The sequence below is a fragment of the Stegastes partitus genome, unplaced genomic scaffold, assembly GCF_000690725.1.
Source record: "Stegastes partitus isolate 25-593 unplaced genomic scaffold, Stegastes_partitus-1.0.2 Scaffold218, whole genome shotgun sequence".
NCBI lineage: Eukaryota > Metazoa > Chordata > Actinopteri > Pomacentridae > Stegastes > Stegastes partitus.
Window position 1 is genome coordinate 387,384 of NW_007577949.1, and position 22,568 is coordinate 409,951.

Consider the following 22,568-nt stretch of genomic DNA (forward strand, 5'->3'; position numbering starts at 1 on the left):
ACTCCAGCTCTAGTGCGGATTAAACGGTGTCTAGATGATGGATGGATTTAGTCAGAAAAACACCGTAAACGCTTCTTTTACTTTTCTTTCGTCAGTAGGTGGCAGCAGATTCCAACAAAACTGATCCAATTGTCACGTCTTCACGAGCACATAACAAACACACAAAGGCAGGAAGACGTTCAACACAGATGGGCTGACATGAAGTACTTTTTTACATTTTAGATTACTTTCCATTAATCACGCATGTGCGGGATTTGTTTGTGATTTTGGCATGAAGAAAACATCAATCAGAGTCTGCAGATGAAGCTGACGCCAAACACGGGAAATAGATTAGTGTGGTTTCAAAGTAAAATGCGTTTTGCCTTTCTAATTTGACAGGTGGTTGTTACAAATATATTTATACATCACCACAGCTTAGGTCAAATGCCTGATTTACATTATTTTTCTTTCTTTCTTTCTTTCTTTCTTTCTTTCTTTCTTTCTTTCTTTCTGTTTTATCTGTTTCTGTTTTTTTTGATTATGACTACTGTAATAAAGGAAACTCTTGAGATCTCAGAGATTTTGGACTTTAGGTTTAACTACGTAACAGACTATTTCATTTTATTTTATTTTGTCTTTCAGATGATTGCAAGAGCTTCCTACACCATCATGCTTAAAAAACAAACAAACACTTTTGTTAAAATACTGTTTCCACAAACAAACAAACAAACAAACAAACAAACAAACCCATGGCTGATATGAGACCTTACAGAGGATAAAGAGACGGGTTTTCAGTCCACTGTCCTGCCGTCAAGACACGATACTTTATTTTGGTAACAACCAACCGGACGTCGCGTCGTCCTTCCCGCTAACTGCACCGACCGCCCCAGAGTCAGGAAACAAGCCGTGCCGAGCTGTGCCGTGCCCCTGCACTTCAACCCGGTCTTCGCGCACATAGCTCAGCCTTTGTCGGAGGATGGAGCAGCTTCCTGAGAACACGTTTACAGTCTGAGGAACCGTCGAAGCCGACAAAGCGCGCAGAGCTGTTTGAGGAAACATCCGGAGGTGTCCGTGAGGAGCGAGGGCGACCTGTCATGGGTGTCACGGTGTTCCCCGGCAGGTAAACGTTAGCAGGCAGCCTGGCTAGCGGCTCAGCTAGTCACCAGTCGGTAGCTAGCTTTTAGCAAGCAGCAGCCACCGCGAACTAACTAACAAGTCGGTTTGCATGAGGAGTTGCGAGGTGCCACAAAAACCGTCTGGCATGGATCATTGTCGCCCCGCAGACGCCCCGCTGCCCATGTGAGCCACTTTAGCCGCCTTCTCATTGTCTTCGAGGAGACTAGTGGCTGCTGACGCTGCAAGGGTGACTGACAGCTCGTCACGACGTGTTTTCCAGATGTGCAGTGTAGTCCGGCTGTAGGATGGCCGAGCACAGCCGCAGGACGGGCTGCTGACAGAACCGCTGCACACTCAACTCCAGCAGCCTCAACAAGCCATGGTTTCCATTTCAGCAGCGAGGTGTCCCTGAAGTCTACAGCACACTAGCTGACACGTTGGAACCTCGGCTGTCGTCTGGGCCAGGTTCAAACACACGAGGAGCGTTTCTACGGTTCCGACAAAGATGAAGAGGACAGAAAATCCAAACAAGAGGAAGCTGTGCAGCATGGAGCAACCGGGCAGCGGACCGGGAGAGCAGGACGCGGTGAGTAGAGCCACCGGGCCGCTGACACATGAACTCCGGTTAGAACTGACAAACATGCTGGGAACTAGAAAACCTGGTGTCCTGGTCCAACAAGAGCCTGTCAGTCCGCGCACAGGCAACAGACAACCACCAAGTACTGTGTGGTGCGTTTAAAACTAAAGTACTGATTAGCTTTGCTCTTGACACTCCCTGCTTCAAGAAACACCGACACGGTGCTTGTTTTGGTCCATTTATGCCATCGTTTGTTATAAATAATACTGCCATGCAGACCAGAGCTGTCCTAGTGAGGCTTGCTTTAGATCTGTTATAAAATAGGCATGTCTTCAGTACTTCATTGCCCATACTTGTGGCATTATTAAGAGAGCCACACAGCAGTGTACTTAAGGCTCGTGCTTCATTACACACTCAACAAAATATAAGAAAAAACACAAATGTTGTGATTGTCTTTTATATCTGCTGTCAACACGACAACAGGAAGATGGCCGCAACTCTTTACCCTCACACATTTATGAAGTGAAATCAACAATTTTCTTGGCTCCAGATGTGAGGAAGTTAAACCCCAATTGACAACATTTGTTAAAAGAAAGATTTTTTTGCCTTCAATTCTTATCATGTGAACACTGGCTAAAATTTGTCTCTGTGGGGCAAAATCCTGGTCAGTCGCATGTTGCGAGAGTCTCTGTTGCTGCACCGTTGCCTGTTCTTGTCTAGGTATATCTGATATGTCTGTGCTATTGTTACAATATCAGACGTAGGACTTTGATGTGATGCCTGCCTGAATATCTTAATACTGAGACTGAAATGATACTGTGGAAAAAAAAAAAAGAGTCAAATTTGGAGCTCAAAACTTGTTTCTATATCAGTTAAAAAAAAAAAAAGCAGTGGACAACGTGAAGCCATAAAATAACAGGAGTGAATTGTTGTGTTATATCGTCATTTATCATTTGTTGATTTATTTTTGTTGACAAAAAGAGAGAAAAGCAGTGACCCAGTGAAATGACCCTGCTGCTAGGGAGGGTGTGAGTATTTAGCATAATCAATAACATTCACAAAATGTTTTTTTGTTTTCGGTAGTTTTAAAAAACAAAACAAACCAATAAAACCTTCAGTTAATTAGAACAAGTGTTTTGCCACTGCCTAATTGTTGCATCCTGACGTCGGTTGTTTCTGGCTACAGTCACTGGTCAGCTACAGCCAGTGCTACAGTTTTAGATAAAGGTGGTGGGGCAGAGTCCAGCTCGGTTAAATGTAAAAGTTTCCAAAGACCTGCACCTTCAAGAGTACTGGAGTTCTTTAAATTATTCCAGAACAAAAGAAGTGGGTTTTTTTGTTGTTTTTTTTTCCACTGAGAGTTTTGATGGAAGACCACGGCAGCACAGCATAAACACCTGAAAACTTCCATTGGTTTTATAAGAAATATATTCTTGTTTTTTCTGATGTGTTCAAAACACATCAAACCTTGAATTCAAAGAGAGGAACATACCAAACTGTATATTTTGTTTACCATTGTACTCCTGCTTTGTATGGGTAATATGTGGCTCTGACAGAGGTCATATAGAAACTAGTTACTGGGTTAAGAAACCGCTTATTACATTTTAGTCCATTTGCTGTAAAAACAAAAACAATATTTAAGAAAAATTCATTTTTTTTTGTGATCAACTTTTTATTTAAATTTAACAGATTAACAAAATAGAACAGACAATGGGAGTTACAAAAAAAACAACAAAAAGAAAGAACATGTGGACAAAAATGTTTGTGTACCAAAGTACATGTGCAGAAGTCCACAGTTGAGTCTATTGGAGGTAAGAATGATTAGAAAGGCACTTATTGTCCATGACCCCTTGCCCATCAGTGTCCATGATAAAGTATACATTTTCAAGGCGGCGTAACTACTGAGGTACAGGGCAGCAGATCGGCAGCAGCCACAATGGACAGTTTTCAGTTTGTTTCGAGTCGGAGGAGGGATGTGTTGAGTGTGAGTGACTGAGCTTTATAGTATCATGGAAGGACAGACAGCTGTTTCATGCTGCTGCAGTGTTTCTGTGTATATTGTAGCAGGTTTTGTAATTAATGTTTCTGCTTGTTCGATCATGTGAAAAGAACAGCACGTTGCCTTCTCTTAAACGGAACATGTATAGACATCTGTTGTTTAACTTGACTCTATGAGCCCTACGCTTCTTCAGGGTAATTACAATACTTTTACTTTTAAGCTCACATCTTAGTCTTTACAAGGACTAGCCACACGTGCTGTATTTTGTTTTTTTGAAAACATCCTTAGCTATCCACATCTTTCATCATTTGATATAATGCTTGCAGATATTTACATTATTGTTTATGTCAAGGACATTAATCTCGCCATAAGTGCTGGTAATAGAGAAATCTTTTCATCATTGTGTTGTGGAGATTGTCTAGAATCTGTCAATATAAGTTATGGGATACTGTTTAACAATATTTTTGTTTTTGCTTCAGTCATTGTATTCTGATGCTCTTTCATTTGACATGTTGTTTGTAATTAGCCCTCGCCTTCTTTGACACCAATCTGGTTCCTTGAGAAGTCATCCTAGTTTCTGATGTTGTGATTGTAGCAAACACTGAGAATTTTCTCATTTATCAGTATCGGTATTTATTTATTGACCGATTATTGATGAATTATATGTGCTACTTCAGGTCTGAGCAGCCTCTTCTTTCTGTCTGTCGTCCCTCTGTAGTCTCAGAAATGTCTCTCGAGCACAGACTGCAAAAACTGAACCAGAAAGACAGGAAGTTAGCTTCACTCAGTGGCTAAGGCAGCTAGCTTAGAAGGCAGCCAGCCACAAATTGCCCTGAAACAGATTCTGGAAAACAATAATAATGCATTAAGATATGGACCTTAGTGAGAAATAAAAGTGACAGAACAGCGAAAGATTAAGAAAACAGAAGAACAGCAGACACAACTGCAGGAAACAAACTGATCAGTCCCAGTCGATCCCCTATAAACAAAGGAGAGTTTCCTAAATGAATCACTCCTATTCCTATTTTACATATTCAGTTCTAGTCACCTTTATTAACGAAGAAGCCTAGTTATGAATGACAGGTTCTCTGCTATCACATGCTGTTAAAATGGGTTTAAAAGCATCTTTATACCCAGGGAACATTAGGAGAAGACATTTTCAGGGGATTTATATTACTGATATAATAATGGCACAAGTTTTGAGACATCTAGAGGGATAACATGCTGTAGTTGAAGCATAGATTTTTGGAATCTCATCTGTAAACTAAGACTTGCCAACATTTGGAGCGCCCTTTAAAACGTTCTGTGTTTAAACACTGTGTTGTGTTATTCCCAGCTGCAACACAGATGTCTTTGTATTTAGTTTTAACTACAATTTTGTTTCTCTGCTTGCTTCCTTTTAGCTGTCAGTGTCATCTTACTTGCAATCAAACACTGATGTAATACCGCCTTAAAAAGTTGCCTGAATTCCAAGACATTTGCTGTGTTTGGTCCATGTAATGCATCATTGCTTTTTTATACAAGGACATGCAGTGTCATTGACCACCTAAAAACTGGCTCAACTTCTACCATCCAGCTGCAGAACTGCAGCACCTGCACATTCAAACACACTTGCAGACTGATGTGTATAAAAAGCACTTTTGTGAACTAGAACACAACATGCCCTGTAGCTTGCTCTCTTTTCTTCAGGGCTCGGAAGTAAGCATCCCAACAACATTTTATTTGCTTAGCTAAAAAGCAGGGTCTTTAGAGTTAAGCCTTTAATGAACAATTTTGTGCTTTTTGGTGGTTGAAATTTATGCTTTACAGCAGGGGTCTCGAACTCCGGTCCTCGAGGGCCGCAATCCTGCATGTTTTAGATGTTTCCTTCTTCCAACACACCTGATCCACATGATCAGGATCGTTATCAGGCTTCTGCAGAGCTTGATGCTGAGCTGATCATTTGAATCAGGTGTGTTAGAAGAAGGAAACATCTAAAACTTGCAGGATTGCGGCCCTCGAGGACCGGAGTTCGAGACCCCTGCTTTACAGACTGTTTTAAATGTTTATCCACTTGCAGTATCTGCTGTTCTCCATTTGTAAATATTTGTTTAAAAAGAAAGAAAGAAAGGGGAAAAAAAACCAACAACCATATGGGCCATTTTATAGTTACAAGCTGAACTGTACCTCTAGTATGATCAGGACTTTTTAATGACTGAGCCATTTATTTATGTCTATCAGTAATTTTGTTTCTACTAGTTGTAGATAACAATGTCAGCTATTAGAAACACACATTGTCGTCAAGCAAATGGAGGGAATGAGCTGAGCAGGAGGGAAAAAAGCTCAGACAGAAACTGAAGTTTAAAATCTTGCATTATTTCCCATGGATGTCCATGTGAAAGAAACCCAAAATGTCTTTTTCAGTGACAGAATGAAAATCTGCACGAACTTCACCAATTTTGAGTTTCTCATGAATGACTCACTTTTAACACTTGCACTGACAGCAGATGGCTTGGACAGCCTAGTGACTGGCCTGAACACTGTTATCTAAACATTTCATATTTTCTACATCATCCTTCACATTTGTTTGGCTTTAAAGTTGATGTGACCAGCATTCCCTCTTGCATTCACTGAATTCCAGCCTGAGTGCAGAGGGATTTTAGGTAACAGACTGTGTTATTGCAGATTAAGGTCTCACATTCTCACATTCAGCCTTTCTGATCACCTGTGTGCTTATTTAATAATTTAAAAATAGGGTTTTTACCTCTTCTCATGAAATAATAATGCACTAGAATGTCCAATATTACTCTTTTAATGTCTCTCAGCCACTAATATTGAATATGGCCACCCCTTGCACATACTGTCTACCAGCTGGTTGATGGTGTGAATGGGCAGGATGTCCCACTCTTCAGTCAGATCCTGAAGTCAGAACTGGTTTCACCAGGTAACTGGGACTCAGTATGTAATCATTGAACCTGGTCAAAGTGATTACTGATGTGTATAAGTAGAACAACAAAGAGGGATGTGTCTGAAAACAGAAAGTATTGGAACTTTATGTGTGACGGTGTATATACATATATTCTACAATTTCATTTGACAGATGCTTTTATCCAAAGCGACGTACATCTGAGAGCAGATACAACACAAGTAAGGATCTAGTCAGGAGAAAACAATCTAGATAAGTGCCATAGAGCAAATTCAAGTGTGATAGGGCGTTGATGCCATTAGCAGGCTGTGTGGGAGGTAATAGGATTTTGTGTTTTTTTTTTTGTTTGTTTGTTTTCGGGCTGTCAAGTGCAAAGGTGTTCAGTGAAGAGCTGGATCTTTAGTCTTTTCTTAAAGAGAGTCAGCAGATTGAACAGAGTTTGGTAAGTCGGTCCACCACCACGGAACAAGTTACTCTATATCTCATTAATCACAACCATACCTGTGAAGTCTAGTACTTTTTTTTTTTTTACTAATAGCTGGACATTGTAATACCTTTTGGTATACCACAGAGGAGAAGAGTCTAGCTATCGACCTTGGGCCCTGTTGCGGTGGTTGTAAACCCTCGGCAGTCTAAAGCTATAGCAGCATAACTAAGGGACAGTTCAGGTGATCCTGAGCAGTTCTAACTATCAGCTTTATCAAAAAGGAAAGTTTTAAGCCTAACCTTAAAAGTAGAGAGGGTGTCTGCTCCCTGAACCCAAACTGGGAGCTGATTCCACAAGACAGGAGCCTGATAACTGATGGCTCTGTATCTCATTCTACTTCTGGGAAATCTAGGAACCACAACTAGACCTGCAGTCTGAAAGTGAAGGGCCCTGTTAGGATGATACGGTACAATAAGGTCTTTAAGGTAAAATGGAGCTGGGTCATTAAGAGTTTTATATATTAGAAGCAGGATTTTACATTCTATCCTAGAGTTTACAGGGAGCCAATGAAAAGAAGCTGATACAGGAGAAATACGATCTTTGCTACTGGTTCCTGTCAGAACTCTGGCTGCAGCACCTTGTATTAGCTGTCTGTTTTTTAAGATAATTATTGGTACATCCTGATCATAGGGAATTACAATAGTCCAGTCTAGACGTTGTAAATGCATGGACTAGTTTCTCAGCATCACTCTGAGACGAGATGTTTCTGATTTTATCATATTACGTAGATGAAAGAAGGCCGTCCCACAAAGTTGTTTTATATGTGTGTTGAACGACATGTCCTGGTGAAGAATAACTCCAAGGTTCTTTACAGTAGGACTGGAGGCCAAGGCAATGCCATCTAGAGTAACTATCTGGTTAGATAGTGTGTTTCTGAGGTGTTTAGGGCCAAATCCAATAATCTCAGTTTTGTCTGAATTTAAATGAAGAAAATTGCAGGTCACACACATACCAGCATAGTAAAACATGGTTGTTTTCCTCAATGCAATGCCAAAAACACAGTGTTGTTGCTGTTAACTACTGCTCATGTAGCTACACTTACCAGTTGATGTGTCAGTGTACTTGAACTCTGTCCCCAGCTCTCCATATTTCAAACAGTAGCCTTGTGTATTTGCTCTTCTGTTCATTAAGTATGTAATAGGTTACCCATTAAACCTATTACCCTCCCTTGCAGTGATAATGATTTCCTTCCCATCCTTTATCTATCTATGGGCAATCCAAGTGCAGCTGAGGAGCCATTAAGCCAGAAAAACCTGTGGGAGTCCTGCTGATTGGCCAAGGGCCTGATTGATAGAGCCCGATACTAATGGGTGCCATTGTAGTGTGGGAGGTAGTGGGGAGACACAGATGCAGAACGGTGAAAGACATAATTAGAATATCCTCGTTAACCAGTATTGTAGCTTCGATGAGGCTTATACATCATGCATAAAAATGGCATTTATTACTGTGCAGCAGATTTTGTTGTGGCAGTATTGAGTGATGTGGGGGAAGGTGAAATTACATCCCACAACATGACATATGAGACAAGGCATTAAAGTTGGAAAAAATGCGATTCAAAGCCCAGTTTTTAGCATCAAACTTAACATTCTTAATGAGGAATATCCATCACTCTGTCTCTGCTTAGCGTCTAACCCAGTCTCATGGCAATTTGTGAAATAGTCATGAACTTAATCTATTGTTTCGTGTCCTGGGACACGATTTGCCCCACTTTTTCGTGTTCCCCAGTACGAATTTCAAAGCAATACATTTCAGTTAGAATTACCCTTCTGAGCCACATTTTCCCCCCCATTTGACAGCGCATATGCTGTGATGTTTTTGTCCTTTTCTTCCGACAGTCAGGCATTAACCAATTTTACTATTATGGCCCGTCCTCACTAATAACTATAGAGATCAGTATAAAGATGTGTGCACCCACACAGACCAGCATTCTGTAAACATTGGCGCTGCATATAAGCTCCGTATTCATTCAAATAGAAAAGACAAGAACTATATCCAGGCAGAGAGAAGCTGTTCTGAGATCGCTCTGAAAGAGATCCCAACGATATCGTTCTTAGCTATTATTGTTTATTTGTGATAAAATATAAGTGCTTTTACTGTGTTTGGGCTTCATGCTTGTCATTACTTTCATTTCTCTGTAAACAAATACAACTCTGAAAAGGACACATGCAGGAAAAAGGCGACTGGAAGATGTACTGTGATCACAGCGATGGATAATCTGACCATTCTAACTGCGAGGCCAGCGGTGGGGAATGTATCTGTAGCTTTGTGAAATTTTTAGCTAGTTCGTCGAGGCTGGCTACATTAGCTACTAGCCTAGCCTAGCTGCTGCTGCTGCTGTTGCTTCTTCTTCTATTGAGTTGTCGGTTGGCATCCGACGTTCAGGTGCATTACCGCCACCTACTGTACACACAAAAACATTACAGACTGTGTAGGACGGGTCTCTTCCGAGTTTACGGCGAGGCTGTGCGCCGATACGAACAGGGTTGCCTTAACAATGAGCGCAGATTTCCCCCAAACACTGCCAGTGTATTAAAAACAGAAAAAATATTACAATACAATGCACTCTTTTATACTTATTTCATACTACATGTATTATACTTTAACAGTAGCACGTTTGTCAATACTTCAATCCGTTTATTTTTCTTTATTAATGCAAAAACACAACCCTAGTTGTAAACCCCAAGAAGAACTACATATTTCATGGCGTTTTCAATCACGTTGTATTGTAAAGCTACTAGAAGTTGTAGTTCCATCCATCCATCCATCTTCTACCGCTTATCCGGAGTTGGGTCGCGGAGGCAGCAGCCTTAGCAAAGCCGCCCAGACTTCCCGATCCGCACACACCTCCCCCAGCTCTTCCGGGGTGACCCCTAGGTGTTCCCAGGCCAGCTGGGAGACGTAGTCCCTCCAGCGTGTCCTGGGTCTTCCCCGAAGTCTCCTCCCGGTGGGACACACTACAGAAGTTGTAGTTCTTTCTTCAAAATAGCTGTTTGTCCTAAATGGAGGGTGAAATATAAAACTTAAAAAATATAAAATCTCCATTCCTTCAGTCATTGGAACTGAGGAATGTGCTGAGTTCACACTGGTCTGAATCCCATAATACTCGTCTTTTTACTGAGACTGGCTTTACTAGATATAGTACCAACTTTTTGCTGGGCCAGAGCTAAGCACCAAGTATGTCAGGGGCTGGGGGTTATCGTGACCACTGAGACCGATGGATTGGACACACAAGCGATGATTTGTCATTTTTCACCAGGATGTCTCTGGTCCGATCACAGATATATTGGAATGAGTCCCGGGACACACGGAAGTCTTGCACAAATTGAAACCCGGTACAACTGTGTCCCACCAGTAGCACCACAGTGGTGGGAAACAGTACTTTGGAATTATGAATTGAGGCATGATGGTAGTCAATGTATCACAGCAATGTTAAATGTTTTCTAGAAATATAAATACTGATGTGGACTTGTTTCATTGTAAATGTGTTGGCAGGGGTGATTGCAGTTATACCTTAATTACTACAGTACAATTTGTACCAGATGTTAACATGGCCACAATGTGTATGGATTGTGTTGTGTATGTACATTTTCAGTTTCCACTACACACTGTTACAGTTTCTGCTAATAACCTCCATCTTTTTTGGCTCATCTCCTACCAACCTCCTCTTCGCCAACCCTCCCTTCACTGCTTTTTTTCCTCTCAGTCTGTCTTTTTCCATCTGGTTATCCTGAGTCATTGTCTGTGCGTGTGTACGTGTTAAGCAATTTCACTGCAAGCTGTCATAGAATTTAAACTACAAGAGCAAATTGTTTTCTCAAAATAAGGTTTGATTTAATGTTACCTTTGATGTTCTGTTGAGTTAAAGAGTGATTTCATGCACTGACCAGACTGAAGAACAATTAAAGAATTTGAATTAAACTGAAACCAGCAACAAACCAAAAGACATGCAATATTTTATTCTTGTGAATTTGGTTGATGCAGGAAAGCTCTATCTAGCTTTGTTTGGTCTTCAGCCAACTGAAAAAGCCAGACCATTTAAGTTAACTGTTAATGTTGCATAATTTATGAAAAGCAACATGTCTATACATGTGGTTTTGGTGTATGTTTTAATTATTTCTTCTTGAATATCATTGCCACATTCTTTAAATGGACGCAACTTGCATTATTCTTATTCTATAGATGCTTTTCATATTGTCAGGAAATCCCACAAAAGTACTAAAACCAACAATTGTGTTAGATTATCTCTCAACACTGTGTACTTGGTGTCGCACAGTATACCAAAAGGTATTACAATGTCCAGCTGTTAAAAAAAAAAAAAAAAAGTACTAGACTTCATAGGTATGGTTGTGATTAATGAGATATAGAGTAACTTGTTCCACGGTGGTGGACCGACTTACCAACCTCTGTTCAATCTGCTGACTCCCTCTCAGTCTTTAAGAAAAGACTAAAGATCCAGCTCTTCACGGAACACCTTTGCATTTGACAGCCCAAAAACAAACAAACAAAAAAAACTCATATTACCTCCCACACAGCCTGCTAATGGCATCAACGCCCGGTCACACTTGAATTTGCTCTATGGCACTTATCTAGATTGTTTTCTCCTGACTAGATCCTTACTTGTGTTGTATCTGCTCTCAGATGTACGTCGTTGTGGATAAAAGCGTCTGCTAAATGAAATTGTAGAATTGTAGAACTTGTGACAGTATTTGATTTTCAACTTACTGAGGCAGCCTGAGGTTGGTTTTAGAGAGATTGGAGACATTAATGAACTACTAGTATATATTAACTTCCCATCAAGGGCTGCAAGGTAGCTCGCAGCAAAATAGTCGCCGGTTTGCATCACGGTGAGGACACCCGGGATCTTTCTGCGTGGAGTTTGCATGTTCTCCCTGTGCAGTGTGGGTTTTCTCCGGGTTCTCTGGCTTTCTCCCACACAGTCCAAAAACATGTTGAGGTTAATTGGTGATTCTAAATTGTCCGTAGGTGTGAATGTGAGTGTGCTTGGTTGTCTGTCTCTATCTGTAGCATTGTGATAGACTGGTGACCTGTCCAGGGTGTCCCCTGCCTTCACCCTAAGTCAGCTGGAATGAACTCCAGCCCTCAGCAACCCTAGTGAGGATTAAGCGGTGTATAGATAGTGTGTAGATGGAACTTCCAATCAGTTCAGTTGTTACATACTTGGGTTAAAAAATAAACATAATTTACTGCTTACATTAGTCTGTCTATTAATGATCTGAGTATGGAGCAATATAACAGATCTGAATAATGTATACGAGCACTGATCTTTGTTACATGATGATATTGCACTGTTCAATTTTTCATTCAGACTTCGGTAAACCCTCTCGTTTTTCACCATACCTGTGTTTGCATCCCTGACTACTGTTGCCAGCTTCAGTGCAAGAAATTCATTGGAGAGTCGGGTGAATGACTTTGAGAACCGTGACAACAGCGACCTGGCCAGACTGCAGGTGCCTGAACAGACATGAAACAGGATGACCTGATCTACCGGGTTAGCGCAACTGAGTTTTCAGAACACAACATGACATAGCTCCCTTAATGAAATGATTATTACAAATCCTCCGATACAAGATTGTCAGATCACCCATCCTGTGGCAAGATTAAAATACAACCGTAACAATAGCAAAGAAGAACTTAGGACATAATTCACTCTGAATTAATTAGGATAAACAATGTCCAGCAAAATAACACAAAAGGAAAGTCTACTAAAACAAAGGAATAACCTAGTCAAATCATGATAATGCAACATTGTTTTTTAATTAATTTAGTTTTTTTTCATAACTTGAAATCTATCACTGCTGACCCTCTTTGACCTCTGACACAGACTCAGTGGTATGTGGGAGTAGAAGAGGGTCATGTTACATCGAGACCAACATAGAAACCTGAGAAAAACAGTCAATTAGTACCAATTCACCTGATATTTGACAGCCAGGCCAAGAATAAAAACAGAATGCACTTGGTAGCACAGTGGCCAAACCACACATTTATGCTGGCAGTCAGTGCTGCAAACCCCTATGGGAATAATATAGTATGCTAGTTTTATATCATGTACAGCCTGAGAGAGAATGTGCTTTGAAAACGTAATGGCTTGCCACACCGAATTATGAAGATGGATTCCATTCCAGCAGCTAGTTGGACACAGGAGTGGGACTCTTATGAAAGCACTTGATTGTTATTTCTCTCAGGGCTGTGAAAGGCCAGTGCCATTCGACCCGAAATCAGCACTCTAGGAAAACTTTGTGAGGATGATGGTTAAAGTGATGGAAAGCCTCATTGATCTCATCATAGATTCGTCAATATTTCGTTGTACTCTTTTTGTTTGCTGTGACAAATTCATTCATAAAACTGAGGTCAGTCCTGATTGTAGGATTTGAAGTAGGCCACCATAACATCTTTCTCTTCTCTGAACTGGTGTTTCATCCAAAGGTTTTTATGCCAGATATAATGTTAGTGTTCTGAAAATGAAAACCTCAGTTATGATAACTGCCCCGACTCGGCATCTCACCTCATTCAAACTGCAGCCCTCTCTTTTTAATTTTCTGTAATGTTTCAAGTTCATCTTTCATTCATCTATTTTATGGCTCTGACTTGTCGTGCTACCAAAGGCCATGTCCTTACTTGCATCTTACAGTGCTGCAGGTCTGTAGAGGTTATTTAGTGGATCAAATCCATTTCATATTGAGCTCTCTCCGTTTCAGTCATGAGGTTGCCAACTCATCACAGAGGCATTTATGGAGACAAAATTGGATGTCATGACCAACACATGAAGCAAGTTCAGTTATCGCAAAGCAAGTTGAATTGCATCGTGCTTTAAGAGGCAATGCATTAAATGCAACAAGGCGTGTTAAATTAAAACCGTTAAATAAAATAAAATTGACAAAAATATTAGAAAGCAATGCAATTAAAGTTAGAATTTCAAATTTGTATTGTAAATGTGAGGTTAACCTCAAATGGCTCGAATTTCTGGAAGCGTGCTCTTCCCAATGTTAAAATATTCTATCAAAAATTAATCTATCTTACCCCTTCTTCATTTTAAAGCCAGAAGCGCATTTATAGTGCCAAAGTCCATCCATCCATCATCTATACACCGCTTAATCCTCACTAGGGTCGCGGGTGACTCAGGTGAAGGCAGGGGACACCTGGACAGGTAACCAGTCTATCACAGGGCTACACAGAGACACAACCAAGCACACTCACATTCACACTTTAGAAAACCAATTAACCGCAACATGTTTTTGGACCTTGTGGGAGGAAGCCGGAGAACTCGGAGAGAACCCATGCTGCACGAGGAGAACATGCAAACTCCATGCAGAAAGACTGGGGGGACCGGGGACCTTCTAGCTGTGAGGCAACGGTGCTAACCACTGTTCCACCTTGCAGTTCGAGTGCCAAAATGTTTGAGTATTTGATTAAATTAAATATTAATTATTTAAATAATATTGTCACCATATTCTGTGTAATATTTGATGGAATTATGTACAAATGTGCATTTAAAACCTTATTTGGAACTAGAATGATTTGACCTCCGGCAGAAGAAATTTGTACTCACAGTAATAAGAACAAAATAGAAGAACGACATGATGGTGCCAGCTAAATAGTAGTAACAAAGCAAAAACAGACCAAAACACTTTTCTGTTAGACTGTAATACGTTTTTTAGCTTTTGTACTTTCATTATAAAATTAAGGGTACGGTGGGTCTGTCAGATAGAATTTTTTGAAAAGGCAAATAAAAACAAAACTATTGAGCATCTCGACAGCTTCTTCCAAAATCCTCCTTTTATCAGCTTAACAAAGCCTTAACGAGGAAAAATTAAAATTACATGATGAACAGGAAGAAGCAGAGTTTGTGTCAAAGAAAGGCGTGCTGTGAAAATCCAGTTTGTGTGTTTCTCAATTTCTAAATGCTAAAGAACATGGTGTGTGCTTGTGTGTGTGTTTTGTTTTAGACTGTTCATCTCATAGAGTAGAATAGAATAGAATACAAATGAAATACTTTATTACGTTTAACTTGATTGAGCGCTGTCCACCAACCAGGGGTGGTGTGTTGAACAGAGTTATTGCACGCTCATTTATTAGTCACTCTGGGATTTTCAAGTTTACTGTATAACCACAGCACAAAATCAGCAACACTAAAATAGCAAAATATAATGCATAAAAAATAATTAGGTAATTAATGCATCTGCAAAAAAAATCCCAAAAATGTGTCCTAATTTTTTCATTATGTCTTCTTGAGTGTAGAAATATTCTCTGTCCTTGTATTTCATATTACCATGACTACGTTGTCAGCTCGTGCATATCAGTAAGACAACAGTGATCAGTTTCATTGCATTCACATCTCTTGCAAAAGAGGCTTGCATGAGCATTATGTGCCTGTCATTTGTTCATTTGTTCATTCAGTGTGATTTAGTTTCAAATAATTCAACACCCATCTGGTATCACCATGAATTCAGTTGTGAAAACTTAAATGACAGACTTTTTTGTAATTGAATCTACTCTGGCCAGTGTCTGGCCTCACAGACAAGTATATGTTTGTCTTAGTAATTAAAAGAAAAGAAAAAAAAAATCAACCTTGTGAGTCTTTAGCCCCTTCTGGCCAGACAAATTGCAGAGTGTACACAGGAAGAGGAGGTGTGAAGTCTCATTTTACCATTATTCACAAAGAAACCTGCCTCCTCTAACATTTTCAGTCCTCCTTTCTATCTCCTGTAACTGTAGCAAACTATGTTCTTCTTCTTTTGATTAAGAAATCCACAGCAACCTTGTTGGTATCTGGACTGTGGCTCAGCGGTAGTTTCTTTTCCACATGTCCCCCAGAGGGACTGTGCAGCCCAGTAAAGGGCACTTCACTCAGGTAGAGGGCCCATTAAAAGAGACAGGCTGGGAATGACCTGCTGAGATTGACCTCATGTTGGCATACACCTCATCTATCATTCTTTTGTTTCTTTTTTTGTCTTTATTTACTTATTCAGTCTTTGTCATAATCTCTGTTTCCACCTCATCTGTATTTCCTCCTTCACCACTATCCCTTTTCAGACATGCACTCCATTCTGTGAATCTGACTGCAGTTTAAGGTGTTGGTTTCTTTTCTGAATGCCCAACTTAATCATGTTTCCATAAAAGTTGCGCCTGCAAAGTTACTGGGCTGGACATGGTAACATTTCCATATCACTTTCAACACAGCACAAGTCTGAGCTAAACCAGCACATTAACAAATAGACATGCACAAGCACTTGTACTTTGAGTGATTTAGGAAATCTTTTTTTCACATGTTAGCATCAATATTTGACCGATTAATGATACTCAATATTAATTGATGTAATCCACATGTGTTTTTCCCCACAAGATGTTAACAGGAGCTGAAGTTTGTTTCTTCCAGCTGTTTGGAACTTTTGGCTCTGAAGCTGTTTAATACCTGCAGCATCAGTCAGCAGTAGGGTCCATGTGAGGGTCTCCAAAGAGAGAGAGTTGCACATGGAACAACAGCACTGGTAACTTAATTACATTCTTAAAAATTATTGCTGAGAGAGCATGGAGGCAGATCATTCCAGGTCAGGATCTGACTGCAGGTCACACTGTGTCGGCCTACATGTCCTCACATCAGCCAGATGAGCTGTCACACACAAAATGGCAGTTTAGTTTCCAGCAGTTTAGGACTATATCAAATTAGTTTATTACAAACCTGCATCTTCAGACAGCTGTAGGATCAACAAGTGTCTCCAAAGAGAGAGAGCAACAGTAATAACTTCATTAATTGGTTTAACTACAAATTATCCTGACATGAAGAAAGGGCTAATAAGGATCTAACAGCGGGTGAGCTGTCACATAGACTCAGTTTATAGGCTGCAGTTCAGTATTCAGTTACTTTGCGGCTGAGCTTTCGGTTTCACTGTTTAAGAAATCAGAAAAAAACTGGGTTGGTAGTTATCTGGGGCAGCACGGTGGCTCAAAGCTAGAAGATCTCTGGTTTACACCTGGGCCGGGAGTCTTTCTGGAGTTTGCGTGTTCTCTCTGTGCCCTGTGTTGGGTTCTCACCAGGTACACTGGCCTCCACAGCCTAAAGACATGCTCAAGTTTACTGGTGATTCTAAATTGTCTGTAGGTGTGAATGTGAATGGGCTTGGTTGCAGTGGTGGTTCGAGACAAGTTTTACTGGGGGGGCCAAGGTGGGGCCAGTGTTTAATCACAAGGGCCCCCAATGCTCACCCCACCACCCCCTCCCAACTATTCGCAGTATTCGGCATTAATTGCAATGAAGTTGTCAAGGATAATTAGGATAATTATTTTTACCAAGTTTCTGATGAAACCATAGAATCGTATCTGTTGTCACAATCCACAGTTTTGTCGTGTCTGTTTCAGGAAGAAGACTTCTGTCGTTGACATTTACAAGGCCAAAAGCTAATCTACTTTTGAAATCTGCTGGTGTGTAGGATCAGGGTCCAATGCAAAACATACGGTGACTTTGTTGTGGTGAGCAAATGGCTTCAGTATTATAAATTGTTGAGAATGCATACAGAACAGCAATGCAAAATGTACTGTAGCAGCCACACAGACCTAGATGGGGATACAGAGCACAGTAGAGCATCCAGAGAAGCTGCTTCAGTCACTCACCCAACTGTGTATGAGCACTGATGAACCACGACAATCCAGCAGGCACACTATTAGGTTAGATCAAGCCTCAGCCAGCTCACATAGATCTTTAGTTACCTAGCAACAACAATTTCAACTCACTTTTGGATTGTTGGAAGAGGGCAGAAGAGAATCAACAATGCAGATCCTGGATGGAGGAACACATCAGTTTCTCAGTACAGAGCGTCGTTTTATCCTTGGAGCCTGTGCAGCTCAGTGCAAGCTCTAGTCACATGCTCAAAGCAGCCCAGCAACAGTAGAATTGTCCCCTTTTTGGACTGTTACAAAAAGCCAAAAGGATTAAAGTCTGCACTTGGAGTAGATGTAAAGATAAATAATTTTCCTTGGCTGGATGATCAGTATAAAAATTGAGAAAAGACAACTTAAGTTCAGAGTTCACATGCAAAGAGACAAAGAAATGTTCTGGTGACTGTCTTGGATTTTCTTTATGGGTCTCTATTTCTATTCACTGAGTTTTCTGTGTGCAGACTTCTCTATGACAGTAGCACATTTTAAACTACCTCAGTCGATTATGTTCATTTAATTGCAGGAAGCCAAAATTTTAATCACTGTTGATATTAATTTCTTCTTCAGCCATAGCACTCCATTTCACTTCAATTCACTAGATTAAAAGAAAAAAGTTCACACTTGACCATCTTCAATTTGACTGATTTTTGTGAAGTGGTGAATATTAATGGAGTTGAACATGTGTAAAATAAGTGTTTTTTGAGGTAAAAATTCTTACGGAGTAAAAACAGCAGTCTCAGCAACAGGATAAATTCCAGGGCCAAATGGAGCACCCCTTAAATCAATCTGCCATGGACAGAGTAATGGTTAAATGGGATTTCAGTTCAAAAGGCAAACTATAAAGGAAAGATGAAATCAAGAAAAAAATGGGCACCAATGAAGAGACAAGCAATAAAAGGAGATGTTGGAAGTGAGGAAAAGAAGGAAGGCTACTGCTGGTATGAAATGATCACTATATTTTACGTTGTCTGATTGTCTGTAATATCAACGACTGTGTGTGGATGTGTGCTGGATGTGTCTTTTAAACCCATCCAGCCAAGAAATGTTTTCCTGGTTAAATGAACACTGACCGTACCATGGTGTTCATTTTCAGTATGTATAGTGACTGTGGTGTTCTTTGCCACTGCCTAGCCAAACCTCTGTAGAGAGCAATCCTTTCTCTTCAAATGGCATCACATATGTCCTAATTTCATTAAAAGAATAATTTTGCTCTGCAGAGCAGCAGTGAAATGCTATGGAGGTTGGAATTGCAGTCTCAGTGTTTAAGGTTTGTTTGAGGCAAACAAGCACTTAAACTACCAATACAAGTCACTGGAATAAGCAACACCTAAGCTAATGATAGTGGGGTACACACACCAGTCATCGACGTGAAACAACTTGACAAACTAGACATTAAAAATGTCAAACAAAAACAAAGTTGACATTGACAACCTGCCTCTAAAATTCTTGCGGTAACATTAGCTTACCTTTTCACACATTTGTGGTGGTTGTTCAAATATCCTCTTGCAGTTTGTTGTGTGTTCCCCAGTTAATTTTATGTCCTATACACTGCTCGAAAAAATAAAGGGAACACTTAAAAAACACAATGTAACTCCAAGTCAATCACACTTCTGCGAAATCAACCTGTCCAGTTAGGAAGCAACACTGATTGCACTGGGGATCTACAGTTCATTGAGGGATCCATGAATGTCAGCATGTACTGTGACATCCTGAAGCAGAGCACGATCCCCTCCCTTCGGAAACTGGGCCACAGGGCAGTATTCCAACATGATAACGACCCCAAACACACCTCCAAGACAACCACTGCCTTGCTAAAGAAGTTGAGGGTGAACGTGATGGACTGGCCAAGCATGTCTCCAGACCTAAACCCTATTGAGCATCTGTGGGGCATGCTCAAAGGGAAGGTGGAGGACCACAAGGTCTCTAACATCCACCAGCTCCATGGTGTCGTCATGGAGGAGTGGAAGAGAATTCTAGTGGCAACCTGTGGAGCTCTGGTGAACTCCATGCCCAAGAGGGTTAAGGCAGTGCTGGAAAATAATGGTGGCCACACAAAATATTGACACTCACTTTTGTGACATACTGTAGCTGATTTATTCCATACGTAGCTCCTTGTTTTTATCTTCCAAAGAGACAGAATAGACTGTAGGGGATTGGACTTCAAATTGATTGTGACAAATTGGGAGCAAAATGAGAATTGGGGTTTGATAGGGCAAAGAAACTGTAGTGAAATTTAGTCGCTTCTTTTAAAAAAATTATTAGGATATATATTATTACAGCCTCATGCTTATTGGACCACGTTTATGCATGCTGAAAGCAGAAATGCTCACTTAAATGCTCATTTAGGTTTATGCTTGCAGAGTGACTGTTCAAGTTGGGTCAGTTGTTAGTGTGTTCGTGAGAGAGAGAGAAAGCAAGAGCGTGGGCAACTTGACCAGAAAATGAAATTTTAAATGGTAAAAGAATAGGCAATCATAATGTAGCAGTCAATACTGATATTCACATCCTTCGCTGTTGAAAACTTGAAGAATTCAACAACTTTTGCAACCTATGCCTCTGATGCTGGTCTTTGTACTAGTCCTGGCTCACTAGTATTGAAACTACATCCAGTACTTTGTCTGATTAAGTGTTTTTGAAAAATTCCTGGAGGAAAATTATTTCATGCTCTTTTCGTTGTGGATGTTGTCTGCAGTGCAAAAGGGTATGTGTGGCAAGATCATTTTCATTGCTCCAAGGTCTGCACATCTGTCAAAGAATAAACCTGCTTTCAGTTCAAAGGTTATGATGCCATCGCTTGTTACTGTGTTAGTATGGTTGTCATTTACAACAGCGCTGTGAGGAGGAGAGGTGCTGGTATCGATTACCCATAAACCCCTGTTCCTTAAACAGAGATAGTGGAAACAGTTTGAACACAGAAAGCATCACTTTGAGTCAAGCTCGTGTTCCAGATCCAAATCACGAATGAAAACAAATTTTAAATCTTGAGTGCTTGTAGCTTGAGAGTGTAGTTCCAAACAAAAGTGTGTCTTTGCTAAGATATTGTATATGTTCTTAAAGAAACATTTAGGCCACTTAAAATGTCATTAGGAACTGGCTGCTTACAGTTTATTGGAGTTAACACACTTAAAGTTAGTGATGCTGTAAGCCAAAAGCATTTGAAGCTGTGGATACAAAAATCGCAGTAACATTTTCCACAGTTTTCTTTCGTGTCAGAATCTGAAAAAGAGTTTAACCACACTACGTCTTTTGATTGTGGCATTTAAGTTGAGTTATGGTTTTGTTGTTTTTGTCAAGAATTTTGTGGCCCCTGTTTTGGGAGTTGAAACTTTGTAAGTGGACTAACAGTCAGGACACACAGTGCCCTCACTGACAGACAGGAAGCAGGTATGTCGCAATGTAATCCTGCTCAGGAACATGTGAGTAATCTCATGATTTGCCAGGCTGAACTCTATCTGCTCACTGAGAAACTCACAGAAGACTGTTAACCTGTTTACCTCTAACAACAACACACACGCTTACCTTCAAAGTCAGCAGGGTTGGGTTCAGACTGCATCTGTCTCTTCATTTCTCAGAGCACCTTTGCCTCCACGCAGTGACTTGTCTTTATTACATTTACATTCAACCAGGCATCTCTGGCATGAAAAGTTGAGTGGGGCACAACACACTATACAACTATAAGCAGCATCTGATTCTTCTGTGATACATACAGTGCAACCTGAGATTGAGCTGTATTAAATGAGCCACATAAAATGACAAAACCTACACACTAAATGCAATTTTATATCAAGGTAATTCAAGAAAACAACCTATTTTTATGCATAACATTAAAAATAAAAGGTCACTAAAAAATGTCACTCACCAGTGCTGTTGTGGCAAAGTGCTGAATTTAGCCATTATCAAAGAATCTATTTCATTTTTTTTTTTTCTTTTTTGACTTGTTTGCTCACATTGAAAACTAGCCTAGCTTGCGACGTACTGACATCCACCCAAACTGTACACTTCTATTACGTCTTGACGTATGTCATTATTTTAATTGGATGACTTCGGCTTGGGGCCACAATAACTGTGCCCTGCGGCTGTCTATGCAGAACAGTTCTGGACATGCGCACCATGATTTCAGCAATTCATCACTTAAACAAAAGTTGATGGACCGGCCCTATTCTCTGGTGCGTCAAGAGGAATTAGGCTACTTGTTGGCATTCTGTGGGCAAAGCCATTGGATTAAGCATAAATGTTTATAACGAAATCGTCTTGGTAACACAGAGTCATGGAAAAAAATGATCAGACCACCCTTGTTTTCTGCAATTTGTTGTTCATTTTAATGCTTGGTACAACTAAAGGTACATTTGTTTGGACAAATATAACGCTAATAACGAAAATAGCTCATAAGAGTTTAATGTAAGAGCTGATATCTAGCCATTTTCCATGGTTTTCGTGATAATAACCAAAAACACTTAAGTTTTTACATCAATCGCTATGGCATTGGACTGCCAAAAACAGTGCTTTTAGGCATTCCATGTTTTCTTTTTGTCTGTTTTAGTCACATGATACACACAGGAGTTAGTACTTGATTACATATCCATTGTTTTTGATGACTGCAGCCATGCATCTTGGCATGCTCTCCACCAGCTTCTGACATTGTTCTGCTGACACAGCAGTCCATACCTGTTACACAAATTCAAACAAATTTGTTTTGTTTTTGGGCTTGTGGTTCTCTAGTTTACCTTTGATGATTTTCCACAGGTTTTCAATTGGATTTAGATCTGGTGATTGAGCAGGCCAAGGCATGGTTGGAATGTTCTGGTTCTCCATCCAGGCTTTAACTGACCTTGCC

At 40.3% G+C, this 22,568-nt stretch overlaps 1 protein-coding gene across 3 annotated transcripts in view; it reads left to right on the forward strand.

The window, feature by feature from the left end:
- The first annotated feature begins 846 nt into the window (after positions 1-846).
- Positions 847-22,568, forward strand: part of mast2 (microtubule associated serine/threonine kinase 2) — a 162,593-nt gene continuing 140,871 nt past the window's right edge. For all 3 annotated transcript variants that reach the window (XM_008280999.1, XM_008281001.1, XM_008281000.1), the window contains exon 1: positions 847-1,681. In XM_008280999.1, the coding sequence (XP_008279221.1) occupies positions 1,601-1,681 (81 nt within the window). In that variant the 5' untranslated portion in view covers positions 847-1,600. The remainder of the gene's footprint in view (positions 1,682-22,568) is intronic.